Raw genomic sequence first — 22,045 nt, 5'->3', positions numbered from 1 at the left:
GGCCGTTAAAATCATTGAGCATCACGTTGGTCTTGATAAGATCAGCAGCAAAACGACCCAATCGGCGCAGTACTGAGTACGGCATTAGATTGACCGCGGCGCCAGTGTCGACCAACATCCTATTCACAGGCTTGCCGTCAATGAGGCCCTTGAGATATAATCCCTTCAGGTGCTTGTAGCTTTTCTCCTTGGGCTTCTCGAAGATGATCGGCTGTGGGCCAAGATCCAGCTACGCGACGGCCAATTCCTCCGGTTGGGGCGCCCGAAACTCCGACGGGAGCACGAACACCATGTTCACATCAGCCGATGGCTTTTCATCGGCTCTTGGCTGCTTGGGGCGCCACTCCTTCCTTGGAGGGCGCCTTTGCACCCTTCGCGGGTGCCTGACTTGCTCCGCGAGATCTGGACATGCTTTCCTCAGCACGTCAAGGTACCTTGCTTCTGCCTCTTCGAGATTGCGTAGGCGCTGCACTCTGCGCTTCTATGAGCGGCTTTATAGTTATTTGCTTTATTCATTATCATCTGGATATGCAGATCCAATCTGACACCAGGACTCGATCGGCTCTTTAAAGCCGATGCAAGAGTCGTCCCGGGGAGCCGACCACGGCTCGGACTAATGTTTACACGTGTCTGTGCTTGTAGGCAAATCATCGCAAGCACGTTCGCACCTTCCTGATCGGGTATAGGTCAGGTGGCACGCCCTGCGTCTTATAAAGCCGCGGCGTGTGCCAGGATTGCGGGCCGTTGACAAGGGAGCAGTGCCTGCCAGCGCCCCGGCGATCTCCCGGCTCTTCGTGTTGCCTGTCGCTACTCGCCGGTGGGTTTTGACTGACAACAGGAAGCCAGGTGCAGCTTGGCAATTGCCCTGGGTTCATCCTTCCTCAGCCATCTGAAAATAAAGATAGGGTGAACAAGATTTGCACAAATATTTAGGTACAAAGGGGATAGATGGTACTTATTATTATAACACGGTGGGGTACAGTTTCCATGGATACACGATTATTAGGATGGGAGTTCTAGCTTGGAGTGCTACTCCTATCATGGGGACTCTTCCTCGATCTGGATAGGGTGCTTCTTTGGTGGAAGACACTGCTTCATCACATCATCTTCGGTCTGAGTACCCCTATCCCAATGGGTTTCTTCGGGTTCTTCTTCTATCCACCCACCTACTCCTCTGTGAGCCTCGTGTTCTTGCCATTGGGCTTGGAGAGTGGCTAGGGAATACTCGGGTCGTACGGCTCTGGTCCGTTGTTCCTCCATTTCTTGGATTGCCTTTTCTGCCCTGCGGATTAGGTGCTTCAGTTGTTCTGCCTGTTCGCGGTAGAGTTCATCCAGGCCGGTGAGGTAGATGGATAGGTGGGAGATCGCATCTTCTAGGTCTTCTTCTTCTCTCCCAAGTCCTCTCATCCGGGCAATCCATGAATGTCCTCTTTCTCCAGTAGGCGGGAAAAATCCCATAGGAGTCCGCTGAAGATGATGCTTGTAGACCACGCGTAGACGTCGCAGGGCTTTTCGGGCGGCCTTTCAATAGGTGTCTGGGAAGCGAAAGCCGGTGGTGGAGATGAACCAGGGGTCCACGTCAGGGTAGCGGGTGCTTTTTCCTACGAAGATCATCATGTCACACCGAAGGGTGCCCCTGGAGTCGTACTCCCAGTAGACGTACTTTGGTGGGTCCACAACTACGACGCGTTCCAGGCTGAGTAGCAATAACTTAGAAAGGCCGGGCTCTGCGTGGCAGATTCTGCCACTCTATCCATTGTCAGCCATCTAGAACAGGGCAAGAACCAGTAGTGAGTGTTTGTGTGGAAGAAGGATTAAGCAAGGAAAAGTCCTACTGTGAAAAGGCCTGAAGAAAAAGGGTCTCGCTCCTAGGGACACGTCCTACGGCCAACCTACGGCTCTGATACCACATGAAGCGTCCCCTCATAAGAGAAGACTTAAATGTGATACAAATATCAGTCCTAGGAGGCTGATAACATATTTATTACATCAGATGGTATATCACCGTATAATTCTACGCGGTAATGGGCAGTGAAGCGCCACTATCGCGAGGATAATAACTAAAACCCACACAACGATATTAACTATGAAGAGATCATCAGAGTCTTGCGCCATACGGAGCTTCCTGCGGGTGACCCTATCCACAGGCAAGGTTGGGTGCAGGACGGAACCCCTACTCAACGTCTTCGGGAACGAAGTCTGGATCTTCCTCTGTAAAAATTAGGAAAGGAGTGAGTACAAACGTACTCAGCAAGTCCAACCACACCCACGGATGGGGTATAAATAGAATATAATGCACAGAGTAAATTAAGGATAAGGCTAGGGTTTAATTTGTGGAAAGCTAATTTTTATGCAGGGGTTTATTTGAAAGAAAGGGTTTTTCAAAAGCAATTATCTTGCACTGTGTAACACGTAGGGCTGATCCACACAGGATCCCAGTTTTAAGTTGCTACCGGACTCCTCATCCGCCGTAGCACACGACACGGCTGCCGGACACTTTTCCAAAACAACTCACGCTAACTCAACCATTCCTAGAAGAAACACTAGTTGTGTGACCAAACCGTAACTCGCCCAGTACCGTGGGCACGGCTATTCGAATAGATTTCATACTCTGCAGAGGTGTGCAACTTTATCCACAAGCAGGGTACCACAGCACGATCACCTTAGTGTCGGTGCAGATCCCAACAAAGCCATTACCCACCTTAGCTAGACCTGACTAGCCACCACGGGATCCACCAAGGGGCCATTGACCTAACTCTGAGGTTTAACCGGGGCATCAGTCACACAGAGCTTATCCCTTCTCCTTGGTCACCCGTTGCTCTCAGCTCTCCTGATGGCTATCAGACTAACTAGTGGGGTTTATGCTAAGCCGTTGCCCATACAACGGTCGAGTGGTTTGCACGAAAGTGGAGTTAGGCAAGATGACACACCAACTCGGTTCTTAATGGTGACAAGATGGATATCTCCCTTCCTTGCTCAACCACACAGGTACGAGCACACCATTTGGCAATTCACACAGAAGTGCCATCCATCCCGTCTAAACTCATCTTTCGAAAATTCCACATTTTCCCTTCCCACACACACTCACACATTTTCTTTTTATAAAACAAGTGGTACCGAGTTCAAGGTCCTAAGCGTCCTAGCAGCGATTAACATCCAAATAGAATAAATCATATTCAGACATTAATCTAAGTGGTCAAGGAATGGTTATAACAAATCAAGGGGTGACTATCTGTGGCAGTACCACCCAAATTAATCCGACTCAAGTGCGCTAACCATCACCATAAAGGTAATCCCGGCTAACTCGCACTTCAAACGGAGTAATCCGGCAGTCCAGTCGGGTAAAGTCCCGATAAAACCACCTGAGCTGCATTCGGAACCCAAAGCTTACATGCAACTCACACAAAGGTGAGTCCAGAGAGTACAACATTTCACAGATATATTACATTACAGAGTCTTAACTTAATTGTTACAAACCGAGTTCGAAATCTCCGAAAGGTACTTGAAGTTCGAATTTAAAGTAGTTCAGAGTTCATTGCAGCGGAAATAAATCGAGTCCTAAACGACGATACATGATGTCATGATGAAGCCCGTACATGACATCACTCGGCATTGCCATCGCTGGCCGGAGCAGGGTCGGCGGCGGCGGCGGCGTCCAGGGAGCGGCGGCGGCGGCGGCAGCGGGCGGCGGCGCTCCGGTGCGGGAGGAGGGGCAATGGCAGGCCGGGGAGCTTCACTGAGCCATGAGGAAGCTAGCTCGGGGTGGATTGGAGTCGGGGAGGGGCGGGGAAGGGGGCTCCGCGGTGAGGGGGTGCTCGGCGGCGGCAATGGTGTGGGCGGCGGCGTTCCAAGGCAAGGGGAGCGGAGGGGGAGCTCGGTTTGGGGTGGAACGGAAAGGGGAGGAGCGGGAACGCAGGGTGGCGAAGCAAAATGGGGAGGAGAGGGCTGCAGAGGGGAACTCGGCAGTGGAGCTCAGGCGGTGGCCATGGCGGGCAGCGGGCAGCGTGCGGCGTTCCTGGGCAAGGGCGAGGAGGAGCGGCTCTAGGAGAGGGAGGGGAGTGGAGCGGGGATGCTAGAACGGCTCCTGGCAAGGCAATTAGAGAGGGGGGGAAAGCTCGGCAGGGGAGGGGCGCGGGGTGAAGGCACGGCGCCGGCCGGGCTCGCTTGTCGCGACGGCGGCGGCGCGGAGCGGCAGCAGGCGCATTCCTCGCGCCCCCGAGGTCAACGGCGTGCGTGCGTGCGTAGCTGGGTAGGCAGTGGCGTGTGGGAAGAGGGAAGGGAGGCATCGGTGACACGGCCGGGCGGCGGGGCAGTAATGGCGCGGCGGCTCTGGTGGCGAGGGCGCCGTGCGGGCGGGCAGCAGCGCGTGGCCGGGCGCGTGCGCACTCGAGCGAGGCAGGAGAGGGTCAGCGGCGCGGCAGGCAGTGCGGGGCAGCGAGCGGAGCAGGCAGCGGCGCAGCGAGCCCGCGGCAGCAGCGCAGCGAGCGCACGCGCGGCCGCGTTCAAGTGTCTGCGCGCGCACAGAGAGGGAAGGGCCAGCGAGGGAGAGAGAGAGGAGAGAGAGAAAGAGAGTGGAGAGAGAGAGAAAAGAAAGTCCACCGTTTGACTTAGCCAAAACTCGAAATTTTCAATGGAAACTCGAAAAATTTTGAACACAAAAGTTGTTCAAAATTCCATTTCCTACAACTTTCCTTTCAGGCAAAACTTCATTTGAGCGATGGTTTGGAAGTTTAAAATTTGAATTCAAGTTTAATGATCCCGCTTGTTTTTCGGGGTTAAATCAAATTTTTATGTTGTAACTTGAAAAACTTTGAACACGAAAGTTGTTTACCTTGTCAAACTCTACAACTTTCGTGTTGGGCAAAAGTTCGTTTGATCAAAGGTGCGAGAGTTGACTTTTTGGTGTATTTAAAAGGAACTCGGCTTTTAAGTAATTAACCGACTAGGGTTAACTGTGTCATTGCATGTTAATCGCTTGTTTTATATAGTGTTAAACACCGGAGGTGTTACACTATCTAACCATGTTTTCAGCAGTCAAAACATATGCAGTTTTGTAAAATAGGCCAATGGGTTGTGTTTATAAAACTGGGACAGAATATGCATCAAAGGATGGGATTGAACTTGCCGTTCTCAAAGCCTTCCGAGAAGTCCTGATCGAGGTACTGTCCTTCGGGTTCGGGGTTGCGGAACTGGTCCTCGTTCACTTGCTCGCAGTCCTAATCGTCGACGGGTTCTCCCTCGTGTACACAATGATCTACGACGCACACAAGCAAGCACACAATCAAAAAAAAAGGAATAAAGGTTTTATCGTTGAGCTCGAATCGGAAACAATTAAGATATGGAGATAGGAGTAATATTTTTGGGTGGTCTTCTAATGTCATGGCCGAAACTATCTTAGAAATGGCGTGGTAAAGTTTCGGAGCGATTGGAGGATTTTTGGCGCATGAAATGATAGGGTAACGAGGAGTTTAGGGCTAAACCGAGGTCTAGGGACCTTTTTGTAATTATTTTTGGGATGGCATGGGCTTGATTATAATTTTTGGGAATACGGGTGGTCACTCTGAAAAGGGCCAAAGGGCCAGGGCATACTTGGAATTTTGTTTATATGGTGGAGGAACTAGTTCTCAAAAAGAGAGAAGGGAAGGGGCCTTTTTGTAAAAGGTTATAGAGATGGGGGATGGACTCTTAATGGAAATGGGGAAAAGGGAGGGGGCCCAAAGCAATTTTGCCTTTCCTCTTCCTCTCTCCCGTGGAACAGAGGAGGAGAGGGGGCGCTCGGCGCCGGCGCCGATTCCGGCGCCCTGGGGCACGGCGGCGGTCGGGGATGGGGGCAAAAGAGGGAGGGAGGCGAGGGGATTCCATCCCCCTTCTCACCTCGGGCCGGGATGGAGCGTGGAGGGCGGGCCACGAGGGCCGGTGGCGGCGGCGCTAGGCAGCTCTGGCAGCGGCGCTAGGGAACTAGGGAGGAGGAACGTGGGGGCGGCGTGGCTTGTAGTGGTGGTGGGCGACGCGAGGGGCCTTTTTATAGGTGAAATAAGGCGATGGGAAGGAGGGACGCCGGTGGTGGTCGGTGAGCTCGTCTTGGCGGCCTTAATGGCGGCGGGACCGGCGGTGGCGTTGTGCTGCGCGAGTGTCGAGGCGAGCAGGGGGGCGGTGGCGCGTAGCGGGGACAGTGGTAGCTGAGGGGGGGTGCTCGCAGGGGGGATCGACGCACGGTGGCTGTGCAAGCTCTGCTCGCAGCGAGTGCGAGCGCCAAGGCGGCGGCGTTGTGCCGGGCGGCGCAGTGAGCCCAGGGCGATGGACGGGTCAGGCAGGCGTGAGCGGAGGAGGCGGCACTGTGCGTGACGACGGGCGGCGCGGCGAGCCTCCGGACGCGTGGTGCACGTGGGAGCAGGGCACGTGTGCGCGCGCAGGGAGGGAGGGGCGCTGTGCGGCCGGCAGTAATGGTGGTGGCGCTGTTCTCTGCTCACATGTAGGTGGGGTGGTGGCAAGCGGTCGGTGGTGGTGCGCGTGGGCGCACAGGCGCGCGCTCGTGCAGCGCGTGGAGGGGGCGGCGCTGAGCTGATCAGCGTGCGGGGAGGGCGCGGTGCGAGGGGCCCGGCGGACCCAAGCCAGCTTGTGGCCGTGCGCAGCAGAGCAGGAAGAGGAAGGGAGAAAGGAGGAGGAGGGAGAAAAAGAAAAGAGTAAAAAGAAAAAGAAAAAGGGAAAAAGAAGAGGAAAAGAAAAAAGAGAGAGGGAGGAAAAAGAGAAAAAGAAAAGGGGGCGCCGGCGGGATTCGCGGCGACAGTCGCGAGCCGGTCGCGACGTCGACGAGAAGCAACGTGCACGAGAAACGAGGAGAACAGGAAAAAAAAGTTAGGCGGCGACTGATGCGGGTGTCGGGACGGCGAATCGTCGGGAAAGGTTTCGGGAGATTAGGGGTTTAGAAAAGATTTGAGCTCAATGATGCAAAATAAATTTTGAAAATTATTTTTAGCACGTGATTTATTTTGGTAAATTTTCGGGCTGTTACAAACCCAACCCACAATTACTGGCATCAGTTTTAACCACAAACTGCTTAGAGAAATTTGGAACAGCTAGCACTGGAGCACTGGAGCTTGCACTAAGGCTTGTTTTAACAGATCAAATGCTTCTTGGCATTGTTGGGTGCACTGGAAGGACACCCCTTTTTTAAGCAATTGAGTCAATGGGTGACTGATCATGCCATAGTGTTTAATAAACCGTCGGTAATACCCAATGAAACCCAAGAAACCCCTCAACTGTTTTGTGGTACTAGGAGTGGGCCACTGAGCAACAACCTGAATTTTGGATGGTTCAGTAGCTACACCTTGAGAAGTGACCAGATGGCCTAAATATTCAAGTTGCTGTTGAGCAAAAATGCACTTGGACAATTTGATGTAAAACTGATTATCCTGAATTATCTCAAGGACTTGCTATAAATGGAGGATATGTTCTTCCAAGGTGGCACTGTAAATAAGAATATCATCCATGAAAATAAGGACAGAATGCCTGAGTAGGGAGCAAACACCTTGTTCATAATGCTCTGAAAGGAAACTGATGCATTAGTCAAACCAAAGGACATCACTGTGAACTCATACAATCCACTATGGGTCCTGAATGCAGTTTTGTACTCATCACCAGGAACCACTCTTATTTGGTGATAGCCTGACCTAAAATCCAGCTTTGTGAACCACTTAGCACTAGCCAATTCATCTAACAATTCATCTACCACAGACATTGGATGTTTGTTCTTAACTGTGATAGCATTGAGATGTCTATAATCCACACAAAAATGCCAAGTTCCATCCTTCTTTTTGACAAGTAAAACTGGGTAGGCAAATGGGCTAGAACTGTTTCTAATGACACCTCTGTGCAACATCTCCTTTATTTGTTTCTCAATCTCATTCTTTTGCTGAGGAGAGTATCTATAGGGTCGTATATTCACTGGTTGGGTGCCAGGAACCAGAGAAATATGGTGATCATCATCTCTGAGAGGGGGCAGATCTGCAGGTTCTTGGAATAGATGTGAGAACTATTGGAGGAGTTGCTGAACCTGAGGTGGTACATTATCTTGTTCCATAACAGAAGGAGCTGTCTCCTGGATAGAATGTATTGGTGCAGAACTAGCACTAGGCCCACTTCTGTGTAACTCCACAGCATGCAAAATAGCTTTTCTACGCAACAAGCCTTTTAATTTAGGCAGAGAGATCTTCTTGCAAGAAGTGAGATCATCTGTGATGCCAATGAGAAAAATTCTCTTGCCTTGTACAGGGAAGCTCATCCTCTTCTTTTTCCAATGAATCCATGTGGGACTGTGGTCTTCCAACCAATCAGCTCCAATTATCATATCAAAACATTTGAGAGGAAGCACTCTCACATTATAGACAAAGGATTGACCCTGAATATGCCAAGTAAACTGTGGAATGAAGGTATCAGATAGCATTGGTGTACCATCAGCAGTGGCAAAATGTAAGGGCTCACAGGGCTGCAACTGCTGATGAAAATGTGATGCCAAGTCCTGACTGATAAAGGTGCAAGCACTACCTAAGTCCAGCAGAATAAGAATTTCTTGTTTGTCAACCAAACCTCTGAACCTCATGGTCTTTCTTTGTTTGGGAGGAACTTGCTCTGATTGGGAAGGTATAAGTGGTAAGGATAGGACACAGTCTTCAGGATATTCAGTGTCAGAATCTGAGTCTTCAGAAACAGATGTTGTTTCAGACTGAATGGACCCAACTAACTCCTGAACCACATGGAGAGGAATCTGCTCGGGACACTTATGAGCTTTGCCTGTCCATTTCTCACCACAAGTGAAACAAAGACCATTAGCTTTGCGGTGAGCTAACAGAGCTGCCATCTTGGAATCAGTACCAGACTGATCACTTTTCTTTGAATCATCTTTCTTGTGATATGTCTTGTTACGGTCCAGAGCAGTGAAAACCTTGCTGCCTGGACGAGATTGTTCTCTGTTATCAGAACTCCCACCCAACTGATGTTGGCGAAACTCCAGCTCCTCCTCCTGCAACAAAGCCAAGGCGCTAGCAGTATCGACATCTTTTGGGCGATGCAAAGCAATTGAAGCGCGAATATCCTCTTTTAAGCCACCCAGAAAGCGAGTAACCAAATAGACATCATCATAGGAATCATTATAAAGCAAGATAGAATGCACAAGCTGCTCAAACTTTGCATGATAGTCAGCTACAGAGCCGGTCTGTCGCAGGGTATCTAATTGACACAAATGATGCTGATATTGATCCCGGTCAAAACGCTCACAAACTGCTTTATGCAAAGCCTCCCAGGTGTTGATCCAACCTCGCAACTCAACTGTCTGGAGCCACAAAGCCGCAGTGTCCTTGAAATTGAGGGCGGCAAAGCGCGGTTTCAAAGCATCACTCACCCCATAAACCTCAAAATACAACTCGCAACGATCCTTCCAGAGCCTAGGGTTTTGGCCATTGAACTTGGGAAACTCGAGCTTGGGTTTGGGACCAGTACGAACCGCGCGCGACTCATGCTCAGGTAGGAAATCAAACGTGCGAGGGGGTGGGAAGGAGGCATACCCGTGACCGGGCGTGGCGGAGGAGATCCGAGGATCCCATCACCATCAACCCGGTGATGCTGTGTCTGACGGTGCCCGCCGGGCCACTCCTCAGCCAACGCAAATGGGCGCGCCGCTAGATCCGGAGCCATGTTGAGGTCGAACGGATTAACCCATGCCGAAGGCGGTGGCGGTGGTGGTGCTTGGCGCACCGGTAGCGGTGGAGGAGGGGGAACAACCTCGAGTCGCTGGAGTCGTGCGGCGGTGTCGTCCGCCTTGGAGAGCAGAGTGGTCATGGAGATGTCAGCGGAAGACCTCCAGGCCTTGAGCCCGGTGACCTTGTCTAGAATCTTCTGCATCACCGCATCAAAGGCTTCGAACTTCGGCGACAACGCCTCCACCAAATCCGTCATCTGCGCCTCGAATTGAGATGGTTTGCGCGGCGCCAGAACGATGAAGCGCAGGAGAAATGGGGAAAAATTTTGGGTAGATGGCTCTGAGTACCAATTGTTATGATCTCAGATGATAAGTGGAGAAGTAGACTGGGAAAAGGATAGCAGAACAGGAGGAATGGGAAGGAACGCGGCTGGATTCCGCGAGGACGATGACTGCTCTTGTTCTTCAAAGTTGTTTGTTCAATGTCGTAATCGGTCACAGAGTTCACCCACCGCAAGTTATGAGCCTCGCCACCGGCGGTTACAAGGCAGACGTGAAACACTAGCTAACTAATCACCACGGCCCACGAAGGAAGCCCAGTAGAGAAGGCCCAAACCATGACACCGTGCCACTTTTGGGTGCGAACACGGGCTAGGATTTGGCGGCTAGGATTTGGCATGATGGGAAATTGGAGCTGAGCTTTCTCGGATTGATTGGAGAGCTCGTGCAGTGGGTGCTAATGCGTTTGATTTACTTGAGGAAAAGCATCAGCGTGAAGGGCGTTGGCATGAGGAAGGTGGAAGGAGATGCCCCCTACCGCTGTTGGCTTTCATGATGGAAAGAAGAGGAGTGGAAGGAGTACCAGCTATGGAGACTTTTCGTCAGTTGCAACGTACAGACATATATGTTATAATTCTATGCTCATATTTTCTATGGACCCGCACTCCCTTTTTCTCAATTTCGACACGCGAGTCCAACATAAAAGGTGCGAAGGATCTGATCTCGCGAGAAATGTTTTAAATTTTTTTGTTTGATAATATAGAATAGTGGAGGGAGGCATATAGGAAAGATTAAATTGGAAGCTTCTACGAATTGCTCGATAGTACACTCTTCCCTCATACTCGGGGTGCTTTTAGTTGGGCTTTCCAACCCGTTTTTACTTTTGCAAAACTTAAAAGCTAACCAAAAGCTACAATTGCATCCAGAAGCACCTTCTTCTACTTTTACTAGTTTTTTGGCACAAAAATTACCCACCTTCACTGATTATGTAGATAATGGTTCGTTGTTCTCGTTCTATTTCCATTCTCCCGCCCGCTCTTTGTCGCAGCGCGCCCTCTTGCTCCGCTACATCGCCGATAAGCTCCCCCTAGCGAGCGAGGCATGGTGGGCGCGGCCAGCCTCGGCGGTCTGCCCCTGCCAACCTCGGTGAGAGAGAGGAAGAAGATTGGTGACAGAGAGGAAGAAGATGATGAGGTGAGAGAGCAAGAAGTAATTTGTCTCCATGACATATAGGGTCCACTCGTAAGTGAAAGGAGCTTTACCAAAGTCACAGCTGCTCAATCAAATCGGCTTCTAGACAATATTCTACAACAACTTTTTTCAAAAGTCACATGCTACGACAACTTTTCCAAAAAAGATGCAGCCCAACCAAACACACCTTTATAAAACGTATAAAACGTAGGTGGACTGCCAAGTTCAGGTTGGCTTACTAATAATTAGTTAAGTGGCACAAAATTGAAATCATTTTTACTTTTTTTTAATCGAGACCAACCCCTGCTTCGGCTGATAAGTAATGGAAATAATAGATATACATCACAAAACAGACACAGAAAAGAGGGGAGTGGGGGCGTTGGTCCACGTAGAAACTTGTAACCATCAATAATAAAAAATAAAAATAGAGTTGATGCTCAATGTGGATTTTGAAATTAAAGTACAGGCAGCATATACATATATACTAGTATATAGGGTGTGTTTGTTTGCAGGGATTTTTTTATTCTCTGTCACATCAAATACATCAAATGAAGTCTTACTATTTAGAACTATTAAATAAAATATGTTTATAAATTTTTTTTGACAGATAAATGCTAATTCATGAGATGAATATAATGAGCTAAATTAATCCATAATTTACTATAGTGATGATACAGTAATCATACCTCATTAGTTTCGTCTCGCTGTTTACCCCAGGGTTCTGGAATTAGATTTGTAATTAGACTTCATTTAATACTTCTAAATATTAAGATTTTCTTTGATGTGATATAGTGTAAAGTTTAGTTTCTGGAACTAAACAACAACAACATAATAATAATAATAATAATAATAATAATAATAATAATAATAATAATGAGAGGAGTAATATGAATATTTTTATTTTTAATCTATTTTTCAATTTTATTTTAAAAATAACTCAACCGGACAAGCAGATCTAACCCTTTTAGTCGCGCCGGTCCGCGTGGCGTGACAAAAACACGCTGTCACACCACATGCATTGGCTTGACAAGGTGTGCCACGTTGGCATGCTTTGAAGCGCTTGAAAGAGATCTGTCAGCGTATATTCCACGTGTCAAGCTTATCACGCCACTCCCGCCAGCGTGACAGTATAGCCTTGGCACGCCACCCCGCCGGCATGAATAGGTCTGACCTTAGAAAAATCATATTTTTCATATAAACTCGGATGGATATAATGTTTATATGAAAATTATAGCTCTCAACGAGATCTACAACTTCGTAGTTTTGAGTTTTTTCATTTGAAGTCATTAAGATATTTAAATAAATGATTTAAACTTTTGACAACATATTAAGCACTTTATTCCTATCGGATAGTCTCTAATTTGACATGTTTATTATGGTTCTACAAATTAAATTCTATATTATATTTCATATATGAAATAATAAGGGCTAAATAATAATAATTTGATAAGAAATACAACGAAAAATCGAACTATATCATCGTTGTGTATGGAATATAATGTAACACCCTAAATATTAATTATAAGCCAGACGATTGTGAGTGATGAGAGAGAATTTCCAAGACGATCGATCAGTAGCAGTGAGGAGGCGGTTGCCAATTGCTAGGTAAAGCTTACCTCGGATTTGAAGGGCACCGAGCGCACCGAGACAGATCACTCCTCATCGAGGCAGAGGCAATCACCCTGTTCGGCTGGTGGATTGAGCCTCCAGCCCTACAGTAATTCTCTCTCACATTACTCCAGCTCCGGCCTCCAGCCACCAGCCAGGTAACAGTGTTTTTCTCTCACACTACTCCAGCTCCAGCCTGCCGAACACGGTGAATGAGTGCCCTCTCACTGCTACTGATCGATCGCCTCGGAAATTCTCTCTCATCCCTCACAATCGTCCTGGTTTATAATTAATATTTAGAGTGTTACATTACATTTCATAACGACGATATAGTTCGTCGTTGTATTTCTTATCAAATTATTATTATTTAGTACATATTATTTCATATATGAAACATCATATACATCGTGTTCGGCTGGTGGGTAGGGCTCTAGCCCTACAGTAATTCTCTCTCACACCACTCCAACTCCAGCCTCCAGTCTCCAACCAGGTAACAGTGTTTTTCTCTCACACCACTCCAGCTCCAGCCTGCCGAACGCGGTGATAGAACTTAATTTGTAGAACCATGATAAACATGTCAAGTTAGAGGCGATCTGATAGAGGTAAAGTGCTTAATATGCTGTCAAAAGTTTAAATTATTTATTTAAATATCTTAATGATTTCAAATGAAAAACTGAAAACTACAAAGTTGTAGATCTCGTTGAGAGTTACAATTTTCATACAAAAATCATTTCCATTCAATTCATATGGAAAAAAATATAATTTTCTAAGGTCAGATCTTGTCACGCTGGTGGGGGTGGCGTGACAAGGCTATACTGTCACGCCGGTGAGAGTAGCATGACAAGCTTGATACGTGGAATATGTGCTGGCAGACTCTTTTCGAGCGCTTCGAAGCATGCCAACGTGGCGCACCTTGTCGCATCACACACGCCAATACATGTGGCGCGACTGAGTGTTTTTTCACACCACATGGACCGGCGCGACTAAAAATGTTAGATTTGCAAATATTTGTCCCGATGAGTTAATTTTTAAAATAAAATCGAAAAATAGGTTAAAATAAGAGATATTCCGAGTAATATTATACATTTATACGCCGTTAAGTTGGTCTAAAACCCTCTGAACTGCCTCGACCCGATTCGGTTCAGGGGCTTCGTTACCGCCGGCAGCTACGCGGCGCCTGCCCCCATCGCCGTCTCTTGCGGCCACGGCCAAGAAGTCGTGGTTTTTCTCCGAGCCGCGCCGGCGCTATCGGCGCGGCAGTAGTGCAGTTCGATAAATACGCGGGGCGACGTCGAAGGACCAGAGCGGCAATATCTTCTTCCGCAACGGCAAATCCCTTCTTCGTCGAAGAAGCAAACGGCCACCGTCCTTGATCGATGCAGCAGCCGGAGGAGTGCGCCTCGACGGCGGCCGGCGAGTATATCAACAGCGTTCGGGATCTGTTGCCCTTCCTGTTGCACGTTCCAATAACCTACAGCTTCCCGAAGAAAGATGTGAGTACCCCTCGACCCGGTTCAGTTCGGTTCGGGCGAGGCACCCCCGCCCGCGGCCCGCTCCCCCGCCGCCGCCTCTGCTCTCCTTGCGCTGGTTTTTAATCGCTCCGCCTCCGCGCGCAGGCCTGGCTTGAGGGATTCGTCACCGACGGCGGCTACGCCTGCGCCTGCCCCGCCTCCTCCTGCTGCGGCTACCGCGGCAAGGTCAGCCAGCTCGATCAGATGCCCATCTGTTTCCAGAACACTCCACCGGTTTTGCGGCTTCACGCGGAGACAATTGAGGGTTTTTTCTCCGCGCCGCGCAGGTGCTGTCGGCGCTGCAATTCGAGAAGCACGCGGGGGCGGAGTCGAAGAACCAGAACGGCCACATCTTCCTCGGCAACGGCAAGTCACTCTACGCCCTCTTCCAGGAGCTCAGGGACGTGCCCGCCGAGGCGTTCGCGGAGAAGTTCGAGGCGGCCGCAGGGGTGCCCATGACCATGGCCGCCGCCGAAGCGTCGCCTGCGCCGCAGGGGCCGCGTCAGGGGCACCAGCCAGGAGCGCCCGCTAGCTGGGAACCGAACGGGGTTCAGGTTGACGGCGCGACGGCGGAGCCCCCTTCGTCGCCGGCGCTCGCGCGTGGCGACGTGGATATGTTGACCGAGGAGGAGAAGGCCAGCTTGTGTCTCCTTGGTTTGAGGTGAGCGATTCCCCTGGTTGATTTGTGCTTGGAAATGTCTATGCGGTTGTTGTGCTTGATTTGTGCTTGGAACTGTCTATGCGGTTGTGTAATTTCCACTAATTTCATAGCGAGTCGTAACTCCTCACTGGGACTCAGGGTGATGTGTTCTGTAATAAACCGATAGAATTGGACAAATATATAACCAATCATCTCAATTAGAATTTAGAACTCGTTGCAGTTTATGCCACTCTTGACCCTCCTTTTAGCAGAGAAAATTCCACGATTCAGTCGTACCCTATGGACGGAATTGAAGAGCCTGCTACAGAACAGATCGAAGATGCAGCAGGTGGTGACTGTGCCATGCCTGATGTTAAAGAGAGAAGGAAAGGAGCTGGTGAGCGACGACCTAGGTATGGTAGTTTGTCAACAATAACTCCTGTTGAAGTGCGAATGTCGGAAACAAAGTATCAGCTAGAGAGTTACCTTAAAGATGTTAGAGGATTGTTATCCACTGGGCTTCTTGAAGGTTTCAAGGTGACCTACAAGAAGGATGAGGTGTGTGTTTTTCCTGCTGACTGTAGCATTATAGGTTTGGCATGAATGCTAATTGAAAACCTAGGGTTTTTATTTATCTCGAGGACAACATATATACTTCCATTTTGTGATATTTAGGTGGAGAAGATTGGACGTATAAGGGGGCAGGGGTATTCTTGTGGCTGCTCAGAGTGCAATTACAGTAGAAATGTAAGCTTTCTTTTACTGTCTGCGTTGCTTCAGTTTTAAACATTCCATGCTTATTCATAAATTGTCTTGTACCTGACCTCATGATGTGTGATAAACTGTAGGTTATGAATGCATGCGAGTTTGAACAGCATTCTGGTCAGTCATCCAACAACCAGAATGATCACATCTTCTTGGAAACCAGGATTTCTCTATTCAGGGTGGTGAAAGCTCTAAAACATTATAGGCTTAGCATGCTTGGTGAATTCATTGAAGAAACTATTGGCTTCCCTCCTAATATGAATGAGTATAACAAGTGGAAAGGTATTTTAGTGAGTACCTAAGGTTATGTTGCTTTTGTGATTTGCTCAGAATATGCTAATTTTTCCCTTGTCCTGTCTTCTGTCTTGTTCGCCATTTAGCTTCATTTCAAAAGAGGAAAGATTATTCAGATGATGTAGCTTCAGATGGTTGTTCAACTCAGGGGTAAGTTACAAGGCATCCAAATTTCAGTAGGACTGCATTCATGTTTATAAATTTGTATGTTGTGCCTTGATATTTTCAAGACCTATTTGTTTTCTATGCATCAATAGTTTTATCTATTGTTTCGGGGCTTGAACTCATGCGCACACTCAGTTAACCCGATTGACCTTGCAAGGGATGACTTGGGCTTTAAAGCCATACTGTTCCATTGAGAACTGGTCCTTGCTAATTTATTTTATTTTAACCATTTTTTAACTAACATTTTAACCATTTTTATGAAGTGCACTGCCAATTTGCAGTCAGTTACATTTAAATTATCACAATACACCTCATAGCTCATACTAACTTCACCTTGCTTTGAAACCTCACATGTAGTTCACAGGAGTCGGCTGTGGGGGAGATGATTTATAATTTGACACACTTGAAAGAATCTGCCAGCAGTAGCATCTTAAACCTTAATTGGAGTGCATCCAAAAGGCGGTCTGAGAGACAGTGTAAACGAGGAGGCTCTGAGACTTCAACTCCAGCCTTGAGTAGAAGCCATGAAAAAGGAGTTTCTGGCCTCTCTACTGGCACCTCAAAGAAGAACGGCACTGAAGATACTCATAGTGAGAACACAGCAGCAGGTCCTTTCAGCATCGATGATGTAAAACCCGATTCTCCAGAACCTACTGCAATAATACCCGATTGCTCAAATCATGATCCCACAGACTTAGGGCTTTCTTTACCAAGTCCAGTAACAATCCCTCAAGAGCCATTTCCAAACTCCAACATCGACTCAAAGTCAAAAGAATCAAAAACGAGGTAAAAGATCAAATCTTCATCATTTCCTTGCAAACACTGGAGAAAGGTTGGTTCTTTTACATGACATTATATTGAAACAATGCGTAACCCATAAATGTGGTTTGTTTCCTCTCAGGGATACCACCTTGCATCCACTGATTTTCAAGGAGGGTGGCCTTTCAGATAATACTTTATTGATTTACAAGTTGAAGAACGGAGAGGTGCTCTGGATATGTCATGAACTGCCCCTTTTCAACAATCACCTATAGTTTTAGCGCTCTTAAGAGGACTTACGTTTCACTGTGTTTTAGGCTCTAAAGCAAGGGTATAAGCGGGGGACAGGAATAGTCTGTAATTGTTGCAATCAAGAGGTACAAAATTAAGCGATAGGGGAATTTTGTTTTTTATGATGTAATTATTCTACTCAAGGATCAACGGATGTTTTTGTTGTTATCTTTTGACTCCAGTTTACTCCTTCGCACTTTGAAGAACATGCTGGCATGGGGAGAAGACGGCAACCGTAAGCACCACCATTCTGGAAAGAAATTGTGTCTGACTTCAACCTTTTACTCATATAAGAGCTAAGAATACAAAACATCATTCGTTAAAGTATTTGTAATTACTTGAACGTGAAGAAAAAGTCCTTGGGTGTTTCAGTTCGTTTAAGTGGTGAGTATTTTATGTTTCAGGTATCGCAACATTTATACATCAGAAGGGGTAACACTTCATAAGCTAGCGCTGCAATTGCAAGATCGTTTGAATTCTAGCTTTAGTGACTACCCTAACCTTATTTCTTCAGGTAACTTGATGGGTGTTGTCTATATGCTGAGGTTCATTACAATAGCTCATTTATTTTTCTGGTTACAATTATTATCTAGTTTAGTTTGCTGCATGTTGTGTGGTTATGTCTCATGACTCTTTCAAATTAACAGCTACTCCACCGCGGCCTTTGTGAATACTCAGGCATATAGATGTCTATGTGTTGTCCTGTTAAAAGTAGGGTATCCTGCTGCAATATATGCTAGCTAACCATGTTGGAATACTATGATGATATTTTCTCTGCGCAGTTTTTCTTTAGGCCACAGAATCTGGTAGTTAACAGCCTCATTCCTTTTTTTTAAGGAATGAAATTATTTCGAAGTTACAACCCCTCTAAGGACAAAGTTTTAAAAAAGGACATTCAAATATTCATGTTGTGGCAAGACCGTTTCAGGTTAAATTTTCCCCATCCTGTTAAGCAAGCATGCACCAGCCATAGTTAGGGAAATATTCCTGACCACCAGTCGTCATATCAAATTGCTGTCGTATCAAATTGCTTTCACATGTCTCATTACTTTATTAAGCTGGGTTCATTATTTTCTGTTTGACTGTTGTAAGAGATAGATATTTATGTAAAATGTCCCAGTTGATGGTTTTGTGGCATTGGATCCTTGGGGTATGTTGAGGAACTAGGAACTGGGCCATTTTAGACTATGAGGTTGATACCTGAGCTAGATGGAAAGCTTCAAGCAAGCACTGCCGGTGATGAACTATTTGCACCGGGCATTTTCCATTTCAAATGATGTAAACAATTAAAATATGGATGAAAGAGGTAATATGGCAATCCCCTCATGGAGGTTTCTCAAGGAGAGACATTGTTACTCGTGACTCATGAGCCAAAGTTCTGCGAAGGGCAGGGCATGGTGCACAGCCATCACACTTCATGAGGAGAATAGTTTCTTTCTGCTGGATCCCTCCTGTGGATTGGAAAGCTTGCATTTATCCTTACCCCCAAGGCCTCTTTTGTCTAAAGAAAATACTTTAGCGAGAAAAGGATTATGGGTAGTGACTTCTGAATAGGCATGATTTCTTACTGGACCCATGCGTCAGTCACTGAAATCACCTCTGCAGCTACTGCAGAGGATCTCAGTCTGTAACCATAGTGTTGGAGGAGTTGTGGAACAGTGAAACTGTTGGGATGGCAATGTGGCTTTCAAGCCCGGGATCTCCTATTCTTGGTGGCTTTACTACTCCCAGCCTTTACTTGTTTTGCCTTACAAGGACTTGCTATACCAAGAGCTTGATGAGTTCTAGTCCTATTCATGTGCTACTATTTTGAGGTGGATAAAGTATTGGTGTATACTGTGGTTGTAGAGGGGGTTTATCTGCATTGGGATTTAATGTTTAGATTCTTTTTTGCTGGGTTGAAGTTTCCTTTTCCTTTGCTATCATCACTGTCTGTTCTGCCTTTCCAGTTCCTTTTGTTAGATTGTATCAGAGCTCCAATTTGTTCCTTACCATATGTTAATTTCTCCCACTTGTTGATCTAGTAGATAGAAATGGTTTCCTCATTTCTATCTTCTTGTGTGTTTAAAGTGTGTGATTTTCTTGGTTTATGTTCATACATTGTGCTCCCAATATTTTTATAAGTGAGCACTGAGCACAGTAGTTATGCTTGGACCTTGCATTATCCAGTCACAACTCACATGAGACTTTACTGGCCTCAAGCAGGCCTTGTTTTGCTTCCTTGGCGATATTGATTTTTATGTCAAGGCTGTGCCATGTAGATTTAACTGTATTACCTTTAGGTAAGGAGGAAGTAGTCGTAGAGCTTTATGTTTCAGTATATAATTTACCGCCTCTCTGTGTTGCGCTAATTCGTTCCTTTATTATAGGTTGTGGCAGAGAACCTACTACCACCAGTGGACCTATCATTCCCCTGAAACGGACTTTACAAGAAAGAGTGGTCGAAACAGAGAGGTGCTCTTTCTGTGGGTAAGATTGTAATACTAAGCATTTTTTTCCATTGGCAGATTAACAGGGATTCGATGAGTTCATATACGAAAATTTGCATCTTTACATAATATCAGGGATGGCCACACGACGCTTGGAAATATCGATCCAGATACAATAGTCTTTTGTAACCAGGTCTGTGATGCTCAATGCTTACATCCTTGTCTTTGATACTTAGATTACTGGCTTGCAAACTATGCCTTATTACTTTACAGTGTGAGAGACCATGCCATATTAAATGCTACAACACTGGACTTTTAAAAAAGAAGGTTTGTGACCTTTTTACTTACATTTGCAAAAGCAAAGTCTGCCATTGTAAAAAAAAAAGTGTTGCTGAATGGTTAAATTGAACATTTCAGGCGCCCCTAGAAATTTTGAAAGAATATATGCAATTTTGCTTCCTGTGCTGCGAAATATGTCGATTGCTTCGTGCCCGTCTAGATGAAGGACTGGAAAAGTGTGAAGATATTGCCTTTCTCAGACAGATAAGATCCAATATTTGTTGGCGGTTTTTAAGTGGAATGGATGCACGTAGTGATTTGCGGCTCTACATGCCTCAGGTCATTGATATCCTCAAAGTAAGTTATTTGACTTATAAATTTGCATCTCCTTTCAGTATCCTTTTTTACTGCTATAGTCTCACCTTGATCTCTGTACTTTATAGGATGCATTTGCGGAAACTGCTGAGCACAGTGGTGTCTTCTCGGATATGGTTTATGCGTAGGTTTTTATTTTGCCACTTCTTGACTTGTCATGTGGTGTATGAGTAGTTCCATTGATCTGCATTCACTCTTCAGCCTTTTTGTTCATATATTGAAGTCTGTAAACAATCTAAACTTCATTGTTGCAGCAAGAATGTAGAAGGAGAGAAGGATTTTCGAGGAATGTATTGTGCAGTGTTAACTGCAAGGTATTTCATCATTACAATATTTTGTGTTTCTTCTGGTCTGCTCGCAGTGATGCCTCCATTATGTTTTTGCAGTGCTGCATCAAACTTAGCAAAAAGAGCTCCTATATAATCCTCAGATTGTTAGCCCTCGAACTGTGTTTGTATGATTATCTTTTCCTGATATTCTTACTTTCCCCAATTTTGATTTTATTGCAGTACGCATGTTGTGTCTGCTGCAGTTCTGAAAGTGCGCATGGAACAAGTTGCAGAGTTGGTCCTTATTGCTACTCGTAGTGAGTGCCGGAAGAAGGTAAAAATGAATTTGAGAACATACACTACATAGTGAATGTTGTCAATTATCTCATGTAAATGTGATTTTGCATGCTCCACTCCTCAAAAAAGGGGGTGCATAACTACAGAATGTTAATGAGTCGCTGACAAGAGAATCCACTAATAATTATCTGATAGGTGTATGCTGGAACTTCAAACAATAAGTTATTTTCAGGAGAAAAAAAAAACTGCAATATGTTTGCCCATCAAGCATAACTCATATAGACTGAGTGTTTTCACTCTGTTCACTCACAAGTCCTCGTATATCTGATTACTTTTCCTGGGTCCCTTCACCTCCGATATAGGAATACATTTTTTATAAACACCTTTATATTTCAATAATTCTGAATGGATATTTTAGCAAATTGTGACTCTTATTGTTTGGTATTTCTTTTTGCAGGGCTACTTTGTACTTCTCCTAAAGTCTATCGAGGCACATTTGAGAGCCTGGAACGTAAACCTTCTTACAGCGCCTGTTGACCCTGAAATGGCGCCAATATGGTCTGAGAAGCTCGGGTTCACCATTTTGTCAGATGAAGAGGTAACCACATTCATTTTATTGCATATTTCACTGGTTCACAGAATGATGAAATTGTTCTGTTATTTTTTTGAACCAAACTGGTTCACAGAATGATGGAATTGTTCTGTTATTTTTTGAACAAAACTAACTGAACCTTACAATGTTTTTCTTCATTTCGCTAATACTAACAGTAGTATCCCTTCTATTATTGTTGTGCTGCTACCAGAAGAACTCAATGCTGGAGTCGCCCCCCTTGGTGATGTTTGAGAACCTAACCTTGGTTCAAAAATCACTTGCTTGAGCAAATCAATCTGTGCTTGTTTGTACACTACATTAAAAGATATCTGGGGAGAGACATTTGTAGATGATTTACCTGTGGCACAATTTTCTGTAGCTTAGTCTAGGATATGATTTCAGTGCACAACCTTTCTAGGGAGTATAGAGATGTAAAAAAAATTGTACTTTTCCCCAAGTTATATTGGGCCTAGATGTGTACTCAGTTGCTGATTTGTTGGTTGCGTGTGTGCCGGTCTCAATTTGCCGTACAAGTTTCCAGCTTGGTATGATTACAGCAGGTGCTCTCACCTTCATCGTGAGCTCACGCTTTGCTTCCCACATGCAA

The 22,045-nt window shown here is 46.3% G+C and overlaps 1 protein-coding gene across 5 annotated transcripts; it reads left to right on the top strand.

Moving 5' to 3' along the window:
* The first annotated feature begins 13,953 nt into the window (after nt 1–13,953).
* LOC120688496 lies at nt 13,954–21,945 on the top strand. Of its 5 annotated transcripts, none has more exons than XM_039970840.1 (21): nt 13,954–14,265; nt 14,389–14,469; nt 14,571–14,944; nt 15,196–15,481; nt 15,599–15,670; nt 15,772–15,970; nt 16,069–16,132; nt 16,505–16,933; nt 17,049–17,133; nt 17,224–17,283; nt 17,380–17,432; nt 17,602–17,711; nt 19,567–19,666; nt 19,762–19,819; nt 19,900–19,953; nt 20,044–20,262; nt 20,349–20,404; nt 20,535–20,594; nt 20,790–20,883; nt 21,304–21,444; nt 21,650–21,945. In XM_039970840.1, the coding sequence occupies exons 1-21, from the start codon at nt 14,149–14,151 to the stop codon at nt 21,722–21,724; spliced, it is 2,787 nt and encodes a 928-aa protein (XP_039826774.1). In that variant the 5' UTR covers nt 13,954–14,148; the 3' UTR covers nt 21,725–21,945. The 5 variants fall into 5 exon arrangements, 3 of the variants coding, with proteins under 3 accessions (XP_039826774.1, XP_039826775.1, XP_039826773.1); XM_039970839.1 differs by having other exon boundaries at nt 13,994–14,265; nt 15,193–15,481; XM_039970841.1 differs by lacking the exons at nt 20,790–20,883; nt 21,304–21,444; nt 21,650–21,945 and adding an exon at nt 20,667–20,727 and having other exon boundaries at nt 13,981–14,265; nt 15,193–15,481.
* Nucleotides 21,946–22,045: the final 100 nt, after the last annotated feature.

This window comes from Panicum virgatum, chromosome 9N, assembly GCF_016808335.1.
Source record: "Panicum virgatum strain AP13 chromosome 9N, P.virgatum_v5, whole genome shotgun sequence".
Lineage (NCBI taxonomy): Eukaryota > Viridiplantae > Streptophyta > Magnoliopsida > Poales > Poaceae > Panicum > Panicum virgatum.
Note: the sequence above shows the minus strand (reverse complement) of the source record. Positions and strands in the feature narration are given on the sequence as shown.

Excerpts from the sequence above, each read along its gene's own strand:
- LOC120688496 (XM_039970839.1), top strand. The coding sequence starts at position 14,149 with ATGCAGCAGCCGGAGGAGTGCGCCTCGACGGCGGCCGGCGAGTATATC. Across the intron at positions 15,671-15,771 it reads AGTGCAATTACAGTAGAAAT|GTTATGAATGCATGCGAGTT; the intron begins GTAAGCTTTCTT and ends GATAAACTGTAG. Across the intron at positions 17,284-17,379 it reads GTAATTGTTGCAATCAAGAG|TTTACTCCTTCGCACTTTGA; the intron begins GTACAAAATTAA and ends TTTTGACTCCAG.